Source organism: Echinops telfairi, unplaced genomic scaffold (genome assembly GCF_000313985.2).
Source record: "Echinops telfairi isolate 266 unplaced genomic scaffold, ASM31398v2 ScPeMD7_26;HRSCAF=91, whole genome shotgun sequence".
Classification (NCBI taxonomy): domain Eukaryota; kingdom Metazoa; phylum Chordata; class Mammalia; order Afrosoricida; family Tenrecidae; genus Echinops; species Echinops telfairi.
This window is the reverse complement of record NW_022103923.1, coordinates 723,851-745,535: the sequence shown is the minus strand read 5'-3', so window position 1 is coordinate 745,535 and position 21,685 is coordinate 723,851. Positions and strand designations below refer to the sequence as shown.

At 37.1% G+C, this 21,685-nt stretch overlaps 1 protein-coding gene across 1 annotated transcript in view; it reads right to left on the bottom strand.

Annotated features, from left to right (window-relative positions):
• Positions 1-9,929: 9,929 nt before the first annotated feature.
• Positions 9,930-21,685, bottom strand: part of XK (X-linked Kx blood group) — a 52,913-nt gene continuing 41,157 nt past the window's right edge. The window contains exon 3 of the mRNA XM_004714581.2: positions 9,930-12,642. Within this exon, the coding sequence (XP_004714638.1) occupies positions 11,816-12,642 (827 nt within the window). The 3' untranslated portion in view covers positions 9,930-11,815. The remainder of the gene's footprint in view (positions 12,643-21,685) is intronic.

The following is a 21,685-nucleotide window of genomic DNA, read 5'->3' as shown; positions in this document are numbered from 1 at the left end:
AAGATTGTCCTCCTGAAGTAAGAGAAATACCCAAATTAAACCCCCCTTGACTTTAGTTGTATAAATATAATACCTTGAGCCCACGTTGTTTATTTACAAACATAAGAAGGAGCAACAAGTTGAGGATGACAGAAAGGAAAGATGGAAATTTTCTGGAGCCTCAGAATAAAACCTCTCACCTTAATCCCCAGTGAAGCATTTGTTAGGTTAGATAACAAAAATCTATTGTTTAAGCCACTTTTAATCAGATGATCTACAAATTGTAGCTCATAGCACCCTGATCTAATTTCTAATAAGAACAAAGAGGTGAATTGCATTAATGGGTATGAAACACATTATTATCCTGATGCTTACCAGAATAATTGTATACATTTATTAGTGCTTTGAAATTGTAAAAACATTTCACCTTGATTGATGATATAACTTTTAAAGGTAAATATGTTTCTTTATAAAATGATGTATTTGAAATAAAACCATTTGAACATCTCCTGAATATAGCTGGAAATTCAGAGAAGCCAAGTGGTTTACATGTGAAAAACCCTTGTTAAAAAAGGAAAAGAGTATACAAACATATTAGAAAATATTCTAACAGAAAAAAACCCCAGGGTAATAGTTTTCTGAAATTTCAATTACATGGAACTCCTTTTAAGGTCACACCCTATGATAGTGGTTTAATATTTAATATCTGTTTATCGGGAAGGGGAAATGACAAAGTTTCTTTATGATCATATGGTAAATCAAAGTACTGTCTTTATCACACAGAACAGCATCCCCATTAGTTTGAAAATTAATTACAGGAATATGTGTCAGTTATCAATAATTAACATGCAGACATCTCTAGTTAATGGACATGAATGCAATACCACTCCAACTTTTGTAGACCTAGAGCTCTCCAGCTTTACATCAGTGTTCTGAAGGTCAATTGGCTAAGAGAAGGTGATACCAGGGAACCATTCTCTCCATTGGGTTGGCAGTGGGGATGGCCTTGCAGCAACCCTCCAAAATAGAATTTCTAAATCCTGTTTTGTCCCTCAGTGTTATCTCTCCAGAAACCATGACTCATTAACTATAGCATTTAGGCAATTAAAATAGGAAGCAGACTGATAATAAATTAAACCAGTATGCATAATTCAGAGGTCTAAGGAGGATGGCATTCCCAGGGATCTAGGAAACAGGCTAATCAGGTTTCAATCAGTAACTCATCATTCAGGGAGATAATTAATTCAGGATGGGAGGCAAGGAGGGAAAAAAGCATAGGCAGACTCTCACAATCTATCAGGATAAATCTATCCCTCTTGGAAGGTGGAAAATCCTGAAACTCCCTCATATGGAGGAATATCCCACAGCGGAGTCTGGGTGGGCAGTGTGCTTCAGGGAGAGGCTGTTACATAGTGCCATCTAACATAGTGCCTTCAACTTCCAGAGGATGCTCTGAGTTCCAAATCCAGCTTAAACTAACACTGTTTTTGATCTCCTTGGCTTTTTAATTTTCAGAGAAATAACTATACAGAGAAAACAACAATAAGGAGTGAAGGTATTCCTTGGAATGGGCCACTGCAGCAAACATACCTGCTTAGTATGTTATGGGCCTTGTCTAATAAGGTGTGTTCAAGGTTAGGAAAGGAGAGAGTCAAGCTGTTTCTGGATTTCCAGATTAACAAAAGCTCTGCCACTATGAAGTACTTTTAGAGAAAAAGCTCAACATGTTATGTATTTACTTGCAAATTATTATTGAGACTTGTGAATTCTTTTCTAGTTGGAAAGAAGCTTATTGAATATATCATCTATTGGGCTGGCATGGGACCAGATTAATATGAACATAGTAGAGTCACATCTACTTCTTGATCCATTTCCTAATCATGACAGCATTGACCCTAGGTACTGTAGGAGTCCTCATGATCGAGAAGGGGTAAAATGTAGACTCACATGTTGTTTATAGGTACTATTGAGTTTATTGAACCTTATGGCTATGTCATGTTAGAGTAGAACTGCTCTATAGATTTTCTAGGGTTTCAACTTTCCTGTAGTAAATTGTAAATTCCTTCTTCTATGCAGTTGCTCGGTGGGTTGGAATTACAAACTTTTCAGTTAGCAATCCAGTACCACACTTAATCGTTATGGCTCTAGGGTTTCACATCATGTAAACATTGGAAGCTTAAATAAATATCTGTGAAAAAGATCTACCTACAGTTTATCCATATGCATATTGAATGTATGATTGTAAGGAATTAGGACTGATAATGTGTATGTGCTTTCTTCAAATAACTTCATAAAGTGTGTTGTTGTTCTCCCATCATTCATAGAGAAGTTTAAAAAACTTATCCTTAATTTTTAAAACAAGAAAACCTCACAGAAAGAAGCTTTGCAAAAGCAAATGACATGACTGGCACACTGCTGGCATGGAATATGGGTTTTAGAATAAATTATTGAATTATAGTAATGTTAGCCACCACATGTCTGTCTGTGGTGGCTTGTGTGTGGCTGCGATGCTGGAAGCTATGTCACTGGTACTTAAAATACCAGCAGGGACACCCATAGTGAACAGTTTTCAGAAGAGCTTCCAGACTTGGAGCAACAAAGATAAAGATGCTATCTACTTCTGAGGAATTGAACATTGAAACCCTTCTGGATAACATGGTCAAAAGATGAGCCCCTCACATCAAAAGGAATTCAAAACATGACTCCCTTCTCAAAGTAGAGTTGACTGTAATGGCAATGATGGAGGACCTTCATTTCCTGATGGGACATTGCTCAAAATGAGAAGAAATAGCTACAAACATCAATTAATAAGCAGAACTTGGAATGCATAAAGTATGACTATAGGAAAGTAGGAGGTATCAAAAATGAAATGGAATGTATAAAGGTCAACATTCTAGGCATTAGTGAGCAGAAATGAACTGGTATTGGCCATTTTGAATCAGATAACCATATGGTTTACTATGCCTGGAATGACAGATTCAAGAGAAATGACATTGAATTCATCACCATAAAGGATATTTTAAGAATTGTCTTAAAGTACAGTGCTGGCCATGGTAAGATAATATCTATCTACATCCAACAAATATCATTCAAATTTATACACCAACTACTAAATCTAGTGATGAAGAAATTGAAGAATTCTACCAATATTTACAGTCTGAAATTGATCAGGCATGCAATCAAGATGCACTGATGATGCATTGATAATTATTAGTGACTGGAGTGGAAAAGTTGGAAACAAAGAGGAAAGAACAGTAGTTGGAAAATATGATTTCAGTGATAGAAATGAAGCTGGGGACAACATAACAGAAATTTGCAAGACCAACAGTTTCTTCTTAGCAAATACCTGTTTTTGTTTAATGCATATGGAACTTTCCAGATGGTATACACAGAAGTCAAATTGATTACATCTGTGGGAAGAGATGATGGAGAAGCTCAATATCAGCAGAAAAAATGAGGCCAGTGGCTTACTGCAGACCAAACCATCCATTTCTCTTATGTAAACTAAGGTTTAAGAGGAAGAAAATTAAAACAAGTCCACCAGAGCGCAAATACAACCTTGAGTCTATCCTCCAATGAATTTTGAGAATAGCTCAAGAACAGATTCAATGCATTATTAAAACACTAATTACAGAAGACCTGATGAACTGTAGAAGGACTTCAAGAACATCATTCATGAAGAAAGCAAAAGGTCATTTAAAAAACCAAGAGAGCAAAAAGAGGAGCTGATACCAAGGGCTCAAACAGAAAGTAAACGTTTAGAAAATAATGATGACAATATATGTACAAATAGGCTTGATACAATTGACATATGGATGGTTATAAGAGCTGTAAGAGACCCCAATAAAATGCTGTTAAAAAAGGCTTAATAAAGATCCTTCTTAAATTATAAAAAAGAAAAGTGTTATAAAAGGAAAAAAGAAAATATCCAAGTGAGTGTCAAAAGGGGCTTAAAAAACTGGTAGCTAAGAAGAAAACAGAAGAAATGAAAAAGTCAAAGGACTGAACTGAACACTTCAAAGGGTAGCTCAAGAAGAAAAAGTAAAATAAAGTAAAATATTAGAACGAACTATGAAAAGACCTAGAGTAAGAAAACTAAAATGGAAGAATGTGCTCAGCATATTTTAAACTGAAAGAACTCAACAAAGAATTCACGCCTCGAGTTGCAGTATTAAAAGATCATATGTACAAAATTTTGAAAGAGACAAGATGCATCAAAAGAAGATGGAAAGGAAACACAAAATTATTATACTAAGAACTAGTTGACATTTAACCTTTTTACAAGGTAGCATATGCACAAGAACCAATGGTATTGAAAGAAGACATTCAGGCTGCACTGAAAGCATTAGCCAAAACCAAGACTCCAGGAATTGATGTAACACCAATTGAAATGTTTCAACAAGCTGATAAGGCACTGGAAACAACCTGTGATCTATGCTAGGAAATTTGGAAGGCAGCTTCTTGGCCAACTGACTAGAAGAGATCCATATTTGTACTAATTTCAAAGAAAGGTGACCCAACAGAATGCTCAAACGATAGAACAATAGCATTGATATCACATGCAAGTAAAATTTTGCTGTGGATCATCTAGCAAGAGTTGCAGCAATACATTAATAAGGAGCTGCCAGAGGTTCAGCTCAGATTCAGAAGAGGATGTGGAACAAGGGAAATCAAGCTTAATGTCAGAAGGATCTTGGCTGGAAGCAAGGGATGCCAGATATTTACTTGTGTTTTATTGACTATTCAAAGGTATTCTACTGTGTGCATAATAACAAATTCTCTCTCTCTCTACATATCTATCATCTATCTATCTATATATAGATATCCATATATAGATAGATATGTATACATCATGTGTACATATACACAGACATACATATGTTAAATATATATATCTTCATTCAGGCGAGCTACTAGGAGACATAAAGCAGATTACCTGACAGAGACAATAGCTATCAGAATACTAAAAATGCATAAATATATAAAAAAGAATAGAAATTCTAAAACACTTTGATGCTTATGTGGAACTTGTACATGGGTCAAGACAGTGTGTAAACAATAATGGAACAGTGATTGGTTTAATATCAGGAAAGGTATGCATCTGGGTTGTATCCTCTTATATTTATTCAAATGGTATCCTGTGCAAATCATCGGAGAAGTTGGATTATGTAACAAAGAATGTGGCATCAGGAATTGAGGAAAGCTTATTAACAGCCTGCAATACAGAGATGACATAAACTTGCTTGTTGAAAGTGAGGCGGACTTGAAGCCCTTGATGGTGAAGATCAAGGATTATAGTCTTCAGCATGTATTACAACTCAATGTAAGGAAGATCAAAATATTCACAACTGGATTAATAGGTAACATCATGATAAACAGAAAAGATTGAAGTTGTCAAGGATTTTGTCTTGCTTGGGTCCAAAATCAATGCTCATGGAAGCAACAGTAAAGAAATCAAAGGACACATTGCATTGGGTAAATTTGCTATGCAAGACCTTCCTAAAGTATTAAAAATCAAGTATATTAATTAGAGGACTAAGGTGTACCTGACCCAAGCCTTGGTATTTTCAATCACCTCCTATGTATGTGATAGTTGGACATTGAGTAATAAGACAGAAGAAGAATTGATGCATTTGAATTATGGTGCTGGAGAAGAATATTGAAAGTACCATGGACTGCCAAGAAAACAAACAAATCTGTCTTGGGATAATTAGATTAGAGCTAGAGTGCCTCTTAGAGGCAAGGATGGGGAGCCTTCGTCTCAAGTGCTTTAGGCATGTTGTCAAGAGAGACTAGTTCCTGGAGAAGGCTATTATGCTTGGTAGAGGGGCAGCAAAAGAGTGGAAGGCTTTCCACAAGCTGAATTGACACAGTGGCTTCAACAATTGATCGAGCAATTGTAAAGACGGCGCGGGTCCGGACCATGTTTTGTTCTGTTGTGTACTGTGTCATGATGGGTCAGAACTGGCTCAATGACACCTAACATCAATGTTAACTTTCCTGTATATAATCACTGGACTGTGATTATGTAAGAGAATACCTTTATTCTTAGGAAATACACACTGATGTAGTGAATATCTCAAATGGTTCATAAGAGAGAAAAATGATAAACATGCCAAAATATTGATAATAGGTTAATATGGAGGAAGGGTTAAGTTGTATACATTGCTTTAACACCAAGAGATCTTTCTAAAAGTTTCATTCTATAGCTGTCTGAAAATTCTAAGGCTACCTGCAATTGAAAATCATTTATTCTAACTGTTCATATCTATCCTATGCTCCAACATACCATTTTCAGTTACTAATATTTTTCCAACCATGAGCAATTTTATTATTTGTTTATGTTAATATCAACCCACCCCTTTGGTATTTAATATTTTTGAATTGGTTTAACATTTATGTTTCCCTAGAAAGGTTTTACATCGACTTTTTTGTATCACAAATTATATTGACAAGAACCTGAAAAGAGTCTTAATACTGAGCAGTGTAGATTTAATGGGTGGAATAACTGCTTATTAAATCTCTTGAGGAGCTACTGATTTCTGGCAAGGCAGAACCCTACCACTGTCAAATTCCTCATTCGACAAAAGGAATTTCCAGGTGAGGTTACTAAGTCATCATCAGTGACATCATTTTCAAATTTCTGTTTTTAAACTCGTTCCTGAGGACAAACAAAGCCATGGGAGGACTGTATAAAAAATGAAAAGCAAAGACAAATTGAAAAAAAACACAATTTATCATATGAAGAAACATAAACAATATTTATTAGAGACAGTGACTGCAAACAAGCAGCCAGTAAAAGCTCACATCCACAATTTCTTGGCTGTGAAGGGGTACAGACACATATACTCATAACCATAGCACTAAGATCCTAAGTTGGTTTCCAAGGAAATGCCACATGTTTGACAATCAATTGTAACTTTTTCTCCATTTGCAAAGCTGAAAATTTTAAAGCCACATTAAATGAAAGTCTAGGCAGTCAAGTAGTAAAGCACAATTATCAAAAGATGCTGCTGTGTACTTCATGAAAAACAACACAAAAATGGTAAACACAAGAAACCTTTCTCACATTTCAATAGGTCTTTTTCCTTCAAATACCATGTGTTTGGCTACTTTTTGTAAACAACTGGTGATGAGTGACGAGGCAATTACTGAGTTCTTTCCAAGTAGAAACACCATTTACTTTAACCTTTCTATAAAGTCAAAGGCCCACGTGTCCAGTCAAGTCACTCATGTGGGTGATACTACTTGCTTCTCTTCTAAAAACAACCAAAAATAACAACCTGCTTATTGACTCGACGAATTATAATAACTCCTTAATATGCATAGCAGTTTAATGTATTTTCACATCAATTATTTAAATTGGTATTTCCAACAGCCTTGTGAGGTAGGTTGGGAAAGTATACCATCCAAATTTGGAGCATGTGGAAACTGAAGCATAGACCAAGTAAGTAACTTGCAGGGCTGGGCAGGGACATGCCAATCTTTATGGTAGTGGGCCTTCTTTAATAATAAAGAGAAAAAGTCTAAAAACATTAGTGATGGGTTTATTTCAATTTATTTTGAGAAAATACTTCACTTCTATCTAGCGAAAAATAGTGATTAAGTTGGAGCAGTTGTCATTACAAGATTGGGCATGTCATTAATTCGATTAACCACTGAGATTTTAAAAAACTGCTATTTTAACTGCAATACACATTTTAGCTGCCAACACATACGGAAATTTGATGATTTGTTTTTAAGACAACTCAGCTCTGCTCTCTGAAATACAGGTTTGTCATTTGAGAGGAACCTCGCTGGCACAAGAGTTAAAGTCCTTGACAGCTAATTGAAAGGCCAGCAGTTCAAATCTCAGACAGGGAAGAAAACTGGGTAATCTTAGCATGTAGAAATTTACATTCTAGGAAACCCTATAAGGCAGCTGTACTCTATCCTATAGGGTCACTAGGGATCAGAATCAACTTCATGGCACACAACGACAACATACTTTTAAAGCAAAAACCGCAGTTCACTCTGATTTTTGTTAGGAAAATGAGGTTATGATTGAATGAAAGAATGGGGTCATATTTATTTCCCCAAAGCCTGGGTATCTGTGTATCAATGGTTTAAGTTGACAAAACGTCCAATTATGTTACCAAACCTCTCTGTCATTTGAAATGTATAATTTGGATTTGAGGACTCATAGACCATCACAGTTTCCTTTGAAGTCACCTTAGATGCTTATCCATCTCCTCTATTAAAGTATTTTAAATATGTTTGGAGGTTAGATTTTTTTTAATTGTTTTATTAGGGGCTCATACAACTCATCATAATCCATACATACATCAATTGTGTAAAGCACATTTGTACATTCATTTCCCTCATCATTCTCAAAACATTTGCTCTCCACGTAAGCCCCTGGCATCAGCTCCTCATTTTCCCCTCCCTCCCCGTTTCCCCCTCCCTTATGAACCCTTGATAATTTATAAATTATTATTTTGTCATATCTTGCACTGTCCGACGTCTCCCTTCACCCACTTTTCTGTTGTCTGTCCCCAGGGAGGAGGTTATATGTAGATCCTTGTAATTGGTTCCCCCTTTCCAACCTACCCTCCCAGACATTAGATTTTATGTTTTTTGAGACAATCTCCCAAACCATGTCTGGGAAGTACATATCTACTCCTTGTTGTGTAATTCTGACCATGACTCCTGCTCAAACTCACCAATTTTATTTTTTAAAATAATTTCATTTGGAGAATTGTACAATACTTACCACAATCCATACATTAATTGAATCAGGCATGTTTGTACATATGTTGCTTTCATTCTTTTCTAGACATTTACTTTCTATTGAGCCCTTGGTATCTGGTAGATTGTACATTATTATTTTCCTCTCTCACACCGACAGCTGTGTCCCTTCCCCCATGTTTTCTGTTGTTCTTCCCCCTGTGCATGGTTATGTGTTAATCATTGTGATCGGTACTCCCTTTATCCCTTCCGCTTCCCCCATCTTCCCCCTACCCTTCTGGTATCACTATTCCCACTCCTGTTCCTGGATTTTGTGTGTCGTGAGCGCCCATCCCTTTCTATACTTGTGTACATGGTCCGGTCTAGTCTGAATTGAGAAGCAGCACTGGGGTCATGGTAGTTGGGGAGGGGTGAGGAAGCCCCAAGGTACGAGAGGAATATAATGTGTTTCATCGATGCTTTACTGCACCTTGCTGACTCATCCCTTCCCTGTGGCCCTTCTGTAGGGAGATTGTTCCACTGTCTGCGGATGGGCTTTGGATCTCTGCTCCAGTCCCCCTCATTCTCAGCAATATGTTTTTGTTTGTTATTTGTCTGCTGAAGCCTATTACTTGGTCCCTATGACTCCTTAGGATCGCATCGGCGGTGTGCTTCTTCCATGCAGACTTGTTGCGTCACTGCTGAATGGTGGCAAGACAGGTTAGTTATTAGAGTATTGGATGGATGAGTTCGAAAGTTAAGTGATTAAGATGCTTGAGATCATCAACTCTGATTGACCAGTAATATTCAACCTGGTCAGTGACAGGTTGGTGGATGCTCTCATTTTTTATTTCCTAGGAATGATTTGATAGCCTGAAGTCATTATAAAGCTTCTAGACAAGAATGTTTTCCTCACCAAAGAATTAGAAAAGAATGGGTTTCAATGAAAAGGTTATTGGTTTGATCTAAAAACACTTGGATGGCTTAGGAAGATCTTTATGGTCTCAATCTCCCAATCATTATGGAACCTCTTTAATTTAGGAAATAACAGTAAAAAAGAATCATGTTAGCTTTATTTTACTCACAGTCATTATATATTTTCAATGGTCTACACACACACATAGGGAGTATATGTTCTATGAAGTATCCCTTTGATGAAGTATACTTTGATGAAATACGATCACTACTTGATTTAGGCATATTAAAATAGAGCAAGTGACAGACAACATAACAGGGAGAACAAAGATGATTCACAGTTTTATTCACATTTAATAAACCAAAAAAGAGGGTATGTTGTCTGGTCGTTCCCTAAAATTAAATCACAAATGTTTATAAATGCAAGAGAATTTCATATGAGAAGGAAAAAGTATCTTATAAAAATAAAATGGGTGGATCTGCAGGTTAGGAGCTTATAGATACATTTTATGGGGTTGTATATTAAAAAATACACAATAGGTCTGTCCCACAAAAGAATATTTGCATTTCATTGATCTTTGCATGTAGTGAAAACTGATCATCAACTTGCATTTTGTCTTATTATGCATGAAATTACTTACAAATTCAATAACAACAAGTTTTTCTTCTTTTTAATGCTAGAATTGAGATGCTCAAATAAACATATTCATAGATTAATGGAGTCAGAGTCTGGTGAAAAGAGAGTCTAAAAGTAGAGTACTCATATTTCCTCCAACCCCTGTTCTACATCAGTGTGATTTTAACCTTTGTCTAGGCATTTCACTATCAATGATTTAATGGTACAAGTGATGACACTTGATCTTGGCATTTTACCAAAACACGTAAGAATATGTACCCAATCCATTTTTATGAAACAAATAGGATACCTGATTAAAGGAGAAATTAAAGAGGACAAAAGGGTACAAGAGAATAAAATCAGAGATCTTGACTAAATGAAAATAAATTCAATGAAAGATAAAATTCTTATGGTCATTTCATCTCTTTATAATTTAAAAGTTTCTGAAGTCAATCTCCAGAGGTGGCGGGGGTGAAGCAGAAACCCTTTGCGTCCAAATAATAAAAATTGAGATGCCTGATTACTTGCACTGCATTAGATATTTCTATAGGGACTTAGATAAATATTTTAATTAGCCAAGGTAACTCTTCTCTAAAACACTCCTGACAGACAAGAAAGTAGGCAAAGGAAAGGAGGTGAATTTTATTTTCCTCTGTGTTGAAGAGGGAAATCCTAGAAATTTTCTACTAGAAATTTCCCAGAGTTTCAGGGCATACCTGAGTCTTGAAACCTTGAGAAGGGTTAAGTCAACCTTCTAAGATATTCATATCTTCAACCATCTTGAGATTGTAAGAAGTCTTATAGAATCGTCTATCCTTTTGATGTTTTCATACCCACCCTGATCCAAACTTTCTCCAGCATATCTAAGTAGCATACTTTTTCTAACATTCCAGCACATCTATAATCAATTTTAGAATTCAATTTTTCATTCATCTGGGAATAAAATATTCAAATCTAGGTTTTAAAAAATCAATCAGATCTCGGAGATAGCATGCCAAGGCTATGACAGTTGATTATATACAAAAGGTCCTGATGAGATGAAAATGGAGTATCTGTCCATTTAAAAAATGCACCATCTTCCCTGTAATCTCCAGTAGGAGTGATTTGCTGATAGCAAAGCCCCCGGGACAGTCTCTGATCAGCAGGCAAGCTCTTGGGCAGAAACCACGTTCAAGATCATAAATCATCAGACTATCCAGCCCAGCAGTTCAGAAAAGTTGAAAATAAGAGCACTCCTTTCTTCATTCTCTCTGATGGAACAAACCAGCCCAATTTAGGCTTCACAGGTTAATTTCCTGCAGGGTGACAACAGTCTATGGTGCATTGTGAATGCATAAGGCAGAAATGCCTGGACGAACATAGTTCCTTGTGAATTGTGGCACCTGGGGCTACTTCCTCCAACACTTAGACGTTTTCTTGGCTTCACTTCAAGGTTTCTACACATTCTAAGAGCTCTGTAAAGGGGAGGCATTTACTTTCTCTCAGGAGTTGAGAGGTAGCTTTCTGTTTTGTTATCTCTTCAGGGCTCAATACATGTATGAAGATCAGGGATCAACCCAGAAAACAAGGTATCTGTGCCCCAAGAAGTTCCAGGTCCTATTAAACAGCACAGAATTCATTTGTGTTCAAGATCTGGCTGGGCATAGAACTGATTTTACTGCTAGAAGGTGTCTCATCCCTGTCTTCAGATGCTGTTTGGTCTGTATTTCCTTCTTTCTGGCAGACTTTATGATTCCTGCAGGCACAGAAAACATGCCTAACCCATGCCCGGAAGCCTTCGGAAACACTAGTGGAGAAAAGCCTTTTGCATGGGTGAAAAAACTGGTAGAACACAAGCATGAACAGAATGGCTGTACAGTATGCAATGAGCAACTGTAGAATCAAGAGGGGTGCACACACATACATATAGATGTCAGTTTTGTGAAGGTACCACATGAGGAGGAGGAAAGCGTTCTCAATGAATCTCAGCATGTAATACACCAGTAACCGGTACCAATTTTGGGATTTGCTAATGAGGTCTGGGTTGTTGATCTTCAGTTGCACTGCTGACCAGCAGAACATGTTGATGCCAGCATACAGCAAGGTGAGGAAGCATAGCACAATGGTGGTGCCCACCCTAGTGAATGCTTTCTCGATGTTCTCAGGGAATGGAGAGCTGCTGCACCAGAAGAGGATCCAGGGGCACAAGAAGAAGCTCAAAAAGTTGAAAAACACGTCAACCACCACCCAAGTCTTCATTACTGAAGTAAAGAGGACCAGGACCACAACTCTAGTAGCAATCTCAAAGCTTCTCCAGAGAAAAATGCAGACATAGGCAAGAGGCTTCACTTTGACATCATATTCATCATACTGGATCTTGATGGCTAGGATGTTACAGCGCAAGGCTCCATACACAATGGACAACAAGGATAGAGTCATTAACAGGCCTGCAAAGAGAACAAAAAGAACAAGTTCAAGTCTCACCTCCACTAATAATCCTACTGTGACAGATGAGCTATTAGTTCTCTACTCATATTCCTTAAACCCTTCTGTTTTATATGCAATAGGCTGACTTCAGCAGTTCATATCTGCATCATTATATGCTTGAGGGATCTTTCTAGAACTACAGAAAGCTGCTCTGCCCAGATGCAAGGGAGGCTGAAATATTAGAAAATTTAAACCCATGTGAGAACCCTTAACTAATGATTGATGAACCTGGAGTGTAACCATTCCAGACCCCCGACCTCTTATGTAGAATAACTCTGAGACATGTGTTCTCTACCATTTCCCAGTGTTTCTTAATATCAATAATATTTATGTGATAGATTAATTTCTATGAGAGATATTAATTCTATGTAATGACTGTCATAAGGAGTCCCTGGATGCTACAAATGGTTAAATGCCTGATTATGATCCTAAAGGTTGGCAGGTGAAACCCTTCAGGAGGTGCCGAGATAGTTATCCTTGGTGAACTACTTCCCAAAAGCCAGAGGCTTTAAATTCCTGTGGAGTAGTTCTGCTCTACATATATGGGTCATCATAAGTTGAAACTGACTCTGTAGCAATTAACAAGAAAATTGTCTTAATAATATAATCTTTATTTTTCAATTTTCCTTTCCCTATCTCACTCCCCTTCTCTTAAACAATGATAATGCCTACTATAGGTACTCAAATCTGGGTTTCCAGGTATGATTCAGGAGCCACTCAAACAAAGACAGCTTTCTGAACAGATCTCAATCTGTCTGAATATATACAGCCCTGCCCATGCTATGTCTTCTTTCCCCTATTGGCTGAAACGTTTCTGGGGAGCAAAGACCACAACTGATACCAGTAATGGGTAATTTACCAGAAGGAACTCAACAAAAGATTACTCAATGAGCTCCTATTTCCATAAATTTGTTACTTATATTCTAAATCTAGACTATTCACTTTCTTTACTCTTCTGTTATATTCTTATATGCTGCAGTGAACTGTAGATATAGCAAACTTACTGTTATGATCAATATGTTTTGCGCTTAAAAAGAGGTTTAATGCTTCAAGAAGTTAAATTTTGGCTGCATAATTCTTAAAATCATTTCTGGATAACAGGTTTTACCAGTTTATAAGAAGTAGTAGTTTGCAAGAATAAGATGTGGTCTATTTATATTAGCATTGTGCTATGTTCAAGACTACAATATTACTGGTCTTTAATTCTAATATGTACCAAATGTATTGCCAACCCATGACCACAGACTATGTGATTAAACAGAAATACCACTTACCACAGGCTGCCAATAAATCAAAATGCTGGAGCAAGGAGGGAAGTGAAGCAGAGTTTTGACTTAGGAACGAGAGTTGGCTCTGGTCCTACTCTTGTCTCATCAGCTTATACTGGGAAAATTACAACCTCTCTAGGTTCAGTTTTCTCAGATATAAAATTGAGATGATAATATCATCCGTGTCCGCTTCTTGAAATGCAATAGCAGTGTAACATTGCCCGTGCAACATCGTCCCTGTAAGTTTCTCTATGATTTTAAATGCACGATGATAAAGTGATTTTTCCATATTTAAGTTCTAAAACAAAGGGAACACATCTATATTTTGTGGGAATAAAAATTCTGAAGGTTTGGTATTTGTTTGCATAAGATAAGATCAATTTTACTAAAAGCATCAAGTTTTTGAGTGCTGATTTTAAGTTCTGACGTCTACTAATCAAATTTCAGATAAAAATGCCATCAGGAATAGAACAAAAATTACACTGATATTTTCTGAGATATTAATTTAGTGAAACATTTTAAAGCAATACATATTAGAAATACATTTTTGCATTGTGGTCACAAATTTCCATATTCTAAAGATACAGCAATGAGACCATTTTTTAGCCTATATGTTCTATCCAATATAAGAAAAATATTTTAAATTCTAAGCAGAAAGAATGGAAATATACACTGATAAATTCATACATGTGTAATATTTATATTGTTATTTTTATGGCATCTTAATTTCAATGTATTTTCCTTTTAACAAAAATATGACCCAAATAAATTTTAAGCAATTAATTTTCTATTATTATGTCAATTATATTCAAATTACATATTTTTCTTTTACAAGAAAATTAGCCAATTACTTGTCCAATTGGTGCTTAGTAGCAATCAATCAGTGAAGACTTCTTGCAGCGAAATTATCATGAAATCATTACTTCAATCATTACTCATATTTTTGGGTGCTCAATGAATATCATTACAGATAGAAAGAGTGTCAGAAAAGCAGATATACTTGGGAGACAAGAGCTGTTATAAAATTCTTAGGATGGTACATTTTTCCCTCTAGGATTAAACTGTTATATAATGAGTGGCTAGGATGAAGTTCATGCAAATACTCACTTATTTAGATTTCCAAGGTGAAAAGTTACCTGACACTATTACCTAACCTTATCTTCACAGAGGCAACATCAAAGGGCAGTCCAACAAATTTGAAGGGCACTTCATAGAAGTCAACATTCACTAATAATATATTTTCAATTCCCAGGTGTTTGTGAGATGCTGTTTTAATCTTTTATTAGAAGATAAGACATCAGTTTAGGCAAAGTTTGAAGGCTCTGGCAATATTTCAAACCCTTGCCACACGCTAAAAGTCTCCTCCCACATGATTCTAGCCAGATGAACTCCTTCCAAATGAACTCTCTTCCTACTTCACATAGAAAATAGTTATCATTAAGCACAAATTTGCTCATTTCCTGATTTGAAACCATAAACATAATCTTTATGCAAAGTAAAAGAGAACATTTTGTTCCTAAGAATTCCTCTTGGGAAGGGAATTATAACAAAAGGGCTTCAAAATTCCATGGAAAAATTCAATTATCTTTCAATTAAAATTTCCCACAAATCTTTTGAAACATTAAAATTTTAAGACAGGGAATATTTTTTCTATTGTTTTGGAGAGGTATGGGGTCCAAGTTGGAAGATGGAAGAATGAGATGACTCTCGGTACTTCTCAGATCTTTACTTTTGAGGTAATGTAAGGATCATCATGAATACAACTGCATTAATTTGAAGTTTGACTCCACATGCCCACTTCTCCATCCTCATCACCAGCCAGCCCCATGTACCCTCCTTCTCTGACTCTAGCCAGACACAGCTAAGTCAGAGATCAAAAGTTAAAAGGATATTGTTCTTTAGATTGTTAAATAGGCAGGTGCAAGCTTTAGGTTTGGGTAGCTCTCATAACACCTTAACTTTCTGACCTGCTGACCACCCAGTTGGAGTTGTTTTCCTGCTTCCTCTTCAGGACGCCACCTGCAAGCTCAGGAGCCCACAACAAACCATCACTACTACCTGTGTGAGTTCAATAATTTACTAGAGCAACTCACAGAACTCACAGAGTGTACAGATTGATTATATTAAAAATGATAAAATGAAGAGACATGTAGCATGAGATCTAGAAAGGTTCACAACATAAAGTTTTTGTATCCCAGGAGATATACTACCCTACCAAGAGCAAATATTTTTTACCAAGTATAAAGCTCTCTGAGCCTAAGTTTTCTGGCCTTTTATTGGCCGGTCCTGCATGGCAAGCTAAATCATGCCTACTAAGGCTAGTACATAGCAAACTCCTAGGTGAGTCTTGTCTGGTCTGGCCAGGCCCCACTTTTCAGCACAGATTCTTAAGTATGGTATGAAAGTCTCCAACGAGGCACCCTCATTATCCCTGGGGTTATTTCTCCAGAGACAAAGACAAAAGACACCTTACTTAGAGTAACACCAGATCTTTTATCCATACTTGTAAAGTGACTGAACTTGCAAATGCTTCGGTCAAGTAGATTTTTTATTTTAAAAAAGTAGTGAATGCCTTCAAGGGGGACCTGAGACATCCGAGTGCTTCTAGAATTTTAACCAGATATCAGAGAGCTAGTGATGCTTAACTCTTTTCTTCAAATCTCAGTAAACAAAGCATCTTCCTTACTGTCTAAAGCCATGTTCTCTACCTGTAACACATTTCACCATTTGCCTCCTTCTCAAGAACCTATCATCTTTCTCTTCTAAAACGTTGGCTCCCTTTTTCCTGTTTCTCTTTGTTGAAGCCTTTGAACGTGCCCAAGTCTACTGCATCTAAAAAATCCATCCTTCAGAGGCATAAAAAGTACATAATTATTGAAGCAAGGTGAGGAATACATGGCGGTTCACTATAATATCCTCTCAATATTTTCATATATTGGAAGCATTCTAAAAGGAAGGAGAAGCAGAAGGGAGCAAATGAGGAAAGAGCCCTTCTTTTACTCTACATAGCTTTCTGTCTACTGTTGCGCTCTCCTTGACACCTTTCAGCCAAATATCGTTCTCCTAATCATCAGCTCCACGCAGTCTGAAGTCTGGTCATGCTACTATACTGAAACGGTTCCCAGGGTTAAGCTGGCATTCCAATGTCCAAATCTCACGAATTTCTTGAGCTCTCTTTCCTGGCCCCTTTGCAACATTGGATATTATTCATGCATACTCTCTTGAAATCCTTCCTGTAGTAATGGTCATAGTAGTTTCTTTTAGACTTTCTCTGTTTTGGTGGTCCATTCTCAGTCTTTTTTATGGGCATATCTTTCTCTCCCCAGACAAGAGCGATGGTTTTATTTTCTCCTTCTATACAGTTTTTGAAGTCCTGGTTACAATTTCTGCTAAGTGTTGAACTGCTAGCCATGAGAGAGCTGAGGCTATCTACTCCCATAACGTTTTACAGTCTTGGAAACGCTATACAGGGCCTCTTTGTGTCAGAATCAACTTGACGACAGTAGGTCTTCAGTATTCAGGGGACTACCATATTTCTGTTCCAATTGATCTGTAAGGAGACCTAGTGGCGCAGTGGTTAAGCATTGGGTGGCTAACCATAAGTCAGCAGTCTGAAACCTCAGGAGGAAGATACGGCTTTCTATTCTTTTTTAAAAAACTCAAATCATTTTACTCGGGTCTCTTACAGATATTATAACAATCCATAAATCAATTATATAAAGCAAACTTGTACATTTGTTGCCATAATCAATTACAAAACATTACCTTTCTACTTGAGCCCTTATTATCAGCCCCTCTTTTTTTCTCTCCCCCACCCTCCCACCCTTGTGAACCCTTGATATATATATATATACACATATATATATGCATATATATAAATAAAATTTCATATCTTACACTGTCTGCTGTATCCCTTCACCACATTTCTGTTATTCATCCCCCTCGAGGGGTGGTGGTGGTGGTAGTTATACATCCATCATTGCTATCAGTTTCCCCTCTTTTCCCCGCCCCAATCTCCCCCTATTGTATCGCTTTTTCCATTACTGTTTTTGAGGAGTTTACTACCCTGGCTTCCATGTGTTGAAATCTCTTAACTATACTAATGGACATACTCAGGTCTAGTAGGATTCGTGAGGTAGAACTGAGGTCATGCTAGTGGGGTGGGGGGGAAGAAGTATTAAAGAACCAGAGGAATGTTGTGTGTTTCATCGGTGCTAAACTGCACTCTGGCTGAATCATCCCTTCTCTGAGGGGATGTCCAATACAAAGTGCAGTCTCACAAACTCAGAGGAGCAGTTCTACTCTGCCCTGTAGGGTCACTATGAGTCAGAATCAACTCGAGAACAGTGAGTTTGGATTTGTTTGTTTGTTTTTGGATTCTTTTGGTTTACACAGCCTTAGATGCATTTTAAAAAACCCAAAACAAAGTTTATCTTTCCTTGGAAATCTCATACATTCCCTCTAGCAGTTCATGACACTGTCAGACCTAAATCATCCTACCTAGATATGTGTTAGCTAGGGCTACTTTACCCTCATCTCTCACATCATCAAATAGATATGTAAGCCCAGGCTACTCAGTGTGCCCCATGGACCAGCAACTTCAGCACAGAATTATTTCACCTCAGGCCCACTAAGTCAGACTGTGTATTTTAACACGCTGTCCAGATGATTTATATGCCCATTAACATTTGAGAAGCATTACTCTAAGTTACCCCTTCAACACCGCTTCTGTTTATGTCACTTGTTAACTCTCAAATGGCTCTTGTCACAAGGTCCTAATTGATTTCACTCCCTGCCATCAGATGTCTTTCTTTGCTTTGTCTGTCTTGAAAACCCTACTTGTTCTTCAATTTTCAGTTAAAGTGTGACCTAATTAATGATGACTCACCTGAGTATTCAGTTGCATTCACGCAGTTGTACAAGTTATTTCAAGTTGTACAAGTTGTAAAATAAGATCTAAAGATTCTTCTAAGTAGTTAACATACAAATAACCAAAGGTACTAAGTGATAAGATAAAGGTATGCATGGATGTCTTTGAGGTTCCAATAAAGTAGTAGTTAATATTTCCTTTGAGAATGTAATTATCCACAAGTAGCTACTATATCAGAGTTTTACCATCAACATCTTTCACAGTGCCTGCCACAAAGTAGGTAACCAAAATGTGTATGCACAATGAATAAACGAAAAATGCACAAGCAATGAATTATCCTTTTATTTTTAACAATGAATGAGGAACTGAAGCTTCAAATATCCCACAGACATAAATGTAATGAACATTGTGATCTCCCAAATCCCTTTATGAGAGATGGCTTCTGGAGTCATGTTTCTTTTCAGAGACATCTGCCTCTATGTGCCTTTCTCAACTTAGATCTTGCACCTGTTTACACTATTACTTGAAAAGTTAGGAACAAGGTTAGGAAAGGTCTTTGATATTTAAGTCTATACTCAAAAATGTTAGTTTTAGAGTAATTCAAATGCCCTCAAAGTAGGGAGAAGTAGGTCCATGGGAGTGACTAAGGAAGCTACCTGTGGCTGCAGAATCTGAAGCCCAACTAGGTGCTGACACATGTCCGGCTTATCATGGTAACGTTGTGTGTGCATCATTAGTTCTCAGATCTTTGTTCTTTCTAGATTCCTTGGCCTAGTCCCTAGAGTTAGCATTGGACATGTATTCAAGAACTCAGTGCTCTGTTTGACTGAGGCCTCCAGGCCCTAGAAATTGGTCAGCAAACTGTTGATGAAGAGATAAAGAATAAGAGAGACAGACCATCATCACCATTGGCTAGTAGCCAGATCACTCCCCCACCCCTAGATTCCAAAAAGTCTGATTGTGGTTCTTAATTATGTTTTAAACTCTTAATAAATGATCCGTTGTCTCACCTCTACTCATACCCATGTTCTTGCATAATTCAAAGGTCAAACTTCATAGGGTAATTTAAGTATTTAAATTAATTTAAGCATTAAAAGGGTAGCCTTTTACAGAGTCATCAATGGGAATTTACCAAGGGAAAAAAATAGTACAATACTATCTTCTCACACTTTCTGAATTCCTTGTAAATGAGGATATCAAAGAGCAAAACAGGAATTTCCATGGCTGGCAATGCCAGATTACCTTGATCTGTAGCATCACTCCTGCCAAGAACAACCAGACACACATCTGTTTAAAGGCATCAGAGACCTATCATAGCAGTGAGAATTTGTGGGGATATTATCTCAGAGAGAAGAAAAGTTCCAAGAGAAAATCCTAACGTCTGACACTGATTTTAAATTCAAGATATTTGCCCATGGGCAATCAGGTACAAAAGGGACCAAAAAGTTGAACACAGTTTTCAGAAGTCTCTCAAAACTGGTGCATCAAAGCTCCTCACAAAACCCTCTGCTAGAGTATATGCCTATATACAGTAATCCTATACAGGGTTTCAAAGACTGTAAATCTTTATAGGGGCAGACAGCCTTATCTTTCTTCTGTGGAGCTGCTGGTGGGTTTGAACCACTGACTTTTTGGTTAGCAGTCCAATATTTACCTGACAGCACCACCAGGGCTCCTTATGTTGGTAGGAGTGGGAGTAAATATTGATATTCAAAACTTCACCCAGAACCTCAAATTATCTGAGTTTTTCATATATATTTCTGACATTTAAATTCAAAATAAAAAACCATACCACCAACAGCAGAAAAAAGAAGACCGATTATAATCCAAGAATAAAATTGATGCTAAAAACATAGTCATACAAGATACAGATATTAGGATTATCTGACATTGTACTAAAATAACTATAATTAATGTGTTCTTTAAACTATATGACAAGACGGTGAATCAGCAGAAACTGAAAACTATTTAAATTCTCATATAAAAATTTAGAATAAAAATTTAATATTTATGATTAGAAAACCCACCAGCTTACCAGCTGAACCTGACTTATGGTGATCCCAGGAGTGTCAGAGAAGAGTTTTCAGTGGACGATTTTTTGGTAAGTAGATCAGTAGGCCTTTCTTCTGCCTGGATGGATATGAACCTACATCCTCTCAAGTTAGCAGCAGAAAATGGTAAATATTTGCATCACTGACAGACTCTGCTGCTAGTAGCCACTGTCAAGTCAGCCCTCATCTCAACCTCATGGTGACCCCATACTCAATGGAACCAAATGTTTTTTGGTCCTACACTATCCCCATGATCAGTTGTGGATCACGTGATTGTGATCTTTGGGAAAAGATTTCCAGGCCTTTCTTCCTAGTTCATCTTAGTTTAAAAGCTCTACTGAAACCTGTTCAGCATCATAGCAACATGAAACCCTCCATTGATGGGGAGGTGTATGAGGTGTATTAGTGGGGAATTAAACCTGGGTCTTCTGCAGGAAACATGAGAATCCTCTCACTGAGTTGCCAGGGCTCTCATAGGAAATCAGCAGATGGGTTTACCAAAAGATTAGACATATTTGAAATATCATTAATAAACTGGAAGGAAAATAGGAAAAAAAGATAGAGAAGGAAAAGCCTAAGGGATTTATGGGGAAATTGGAAATGCTCATTAAAGGAGAAAATAAAACAGATCAGAAGAAATATTTGAAGAGATAAAGGCTGAGAGTTTTCTAAAACTGGCAAAGATCAAGACGCAGATTCAAGACATGCCACAAGGCTTGCATAGGACAAAGAAAATCATCATGATGAAATTGCCACACACCTAAGTGGCAAAGATATTCTTAAAAAGCAGTCACACCCTCTCCTGTCCCTCTCC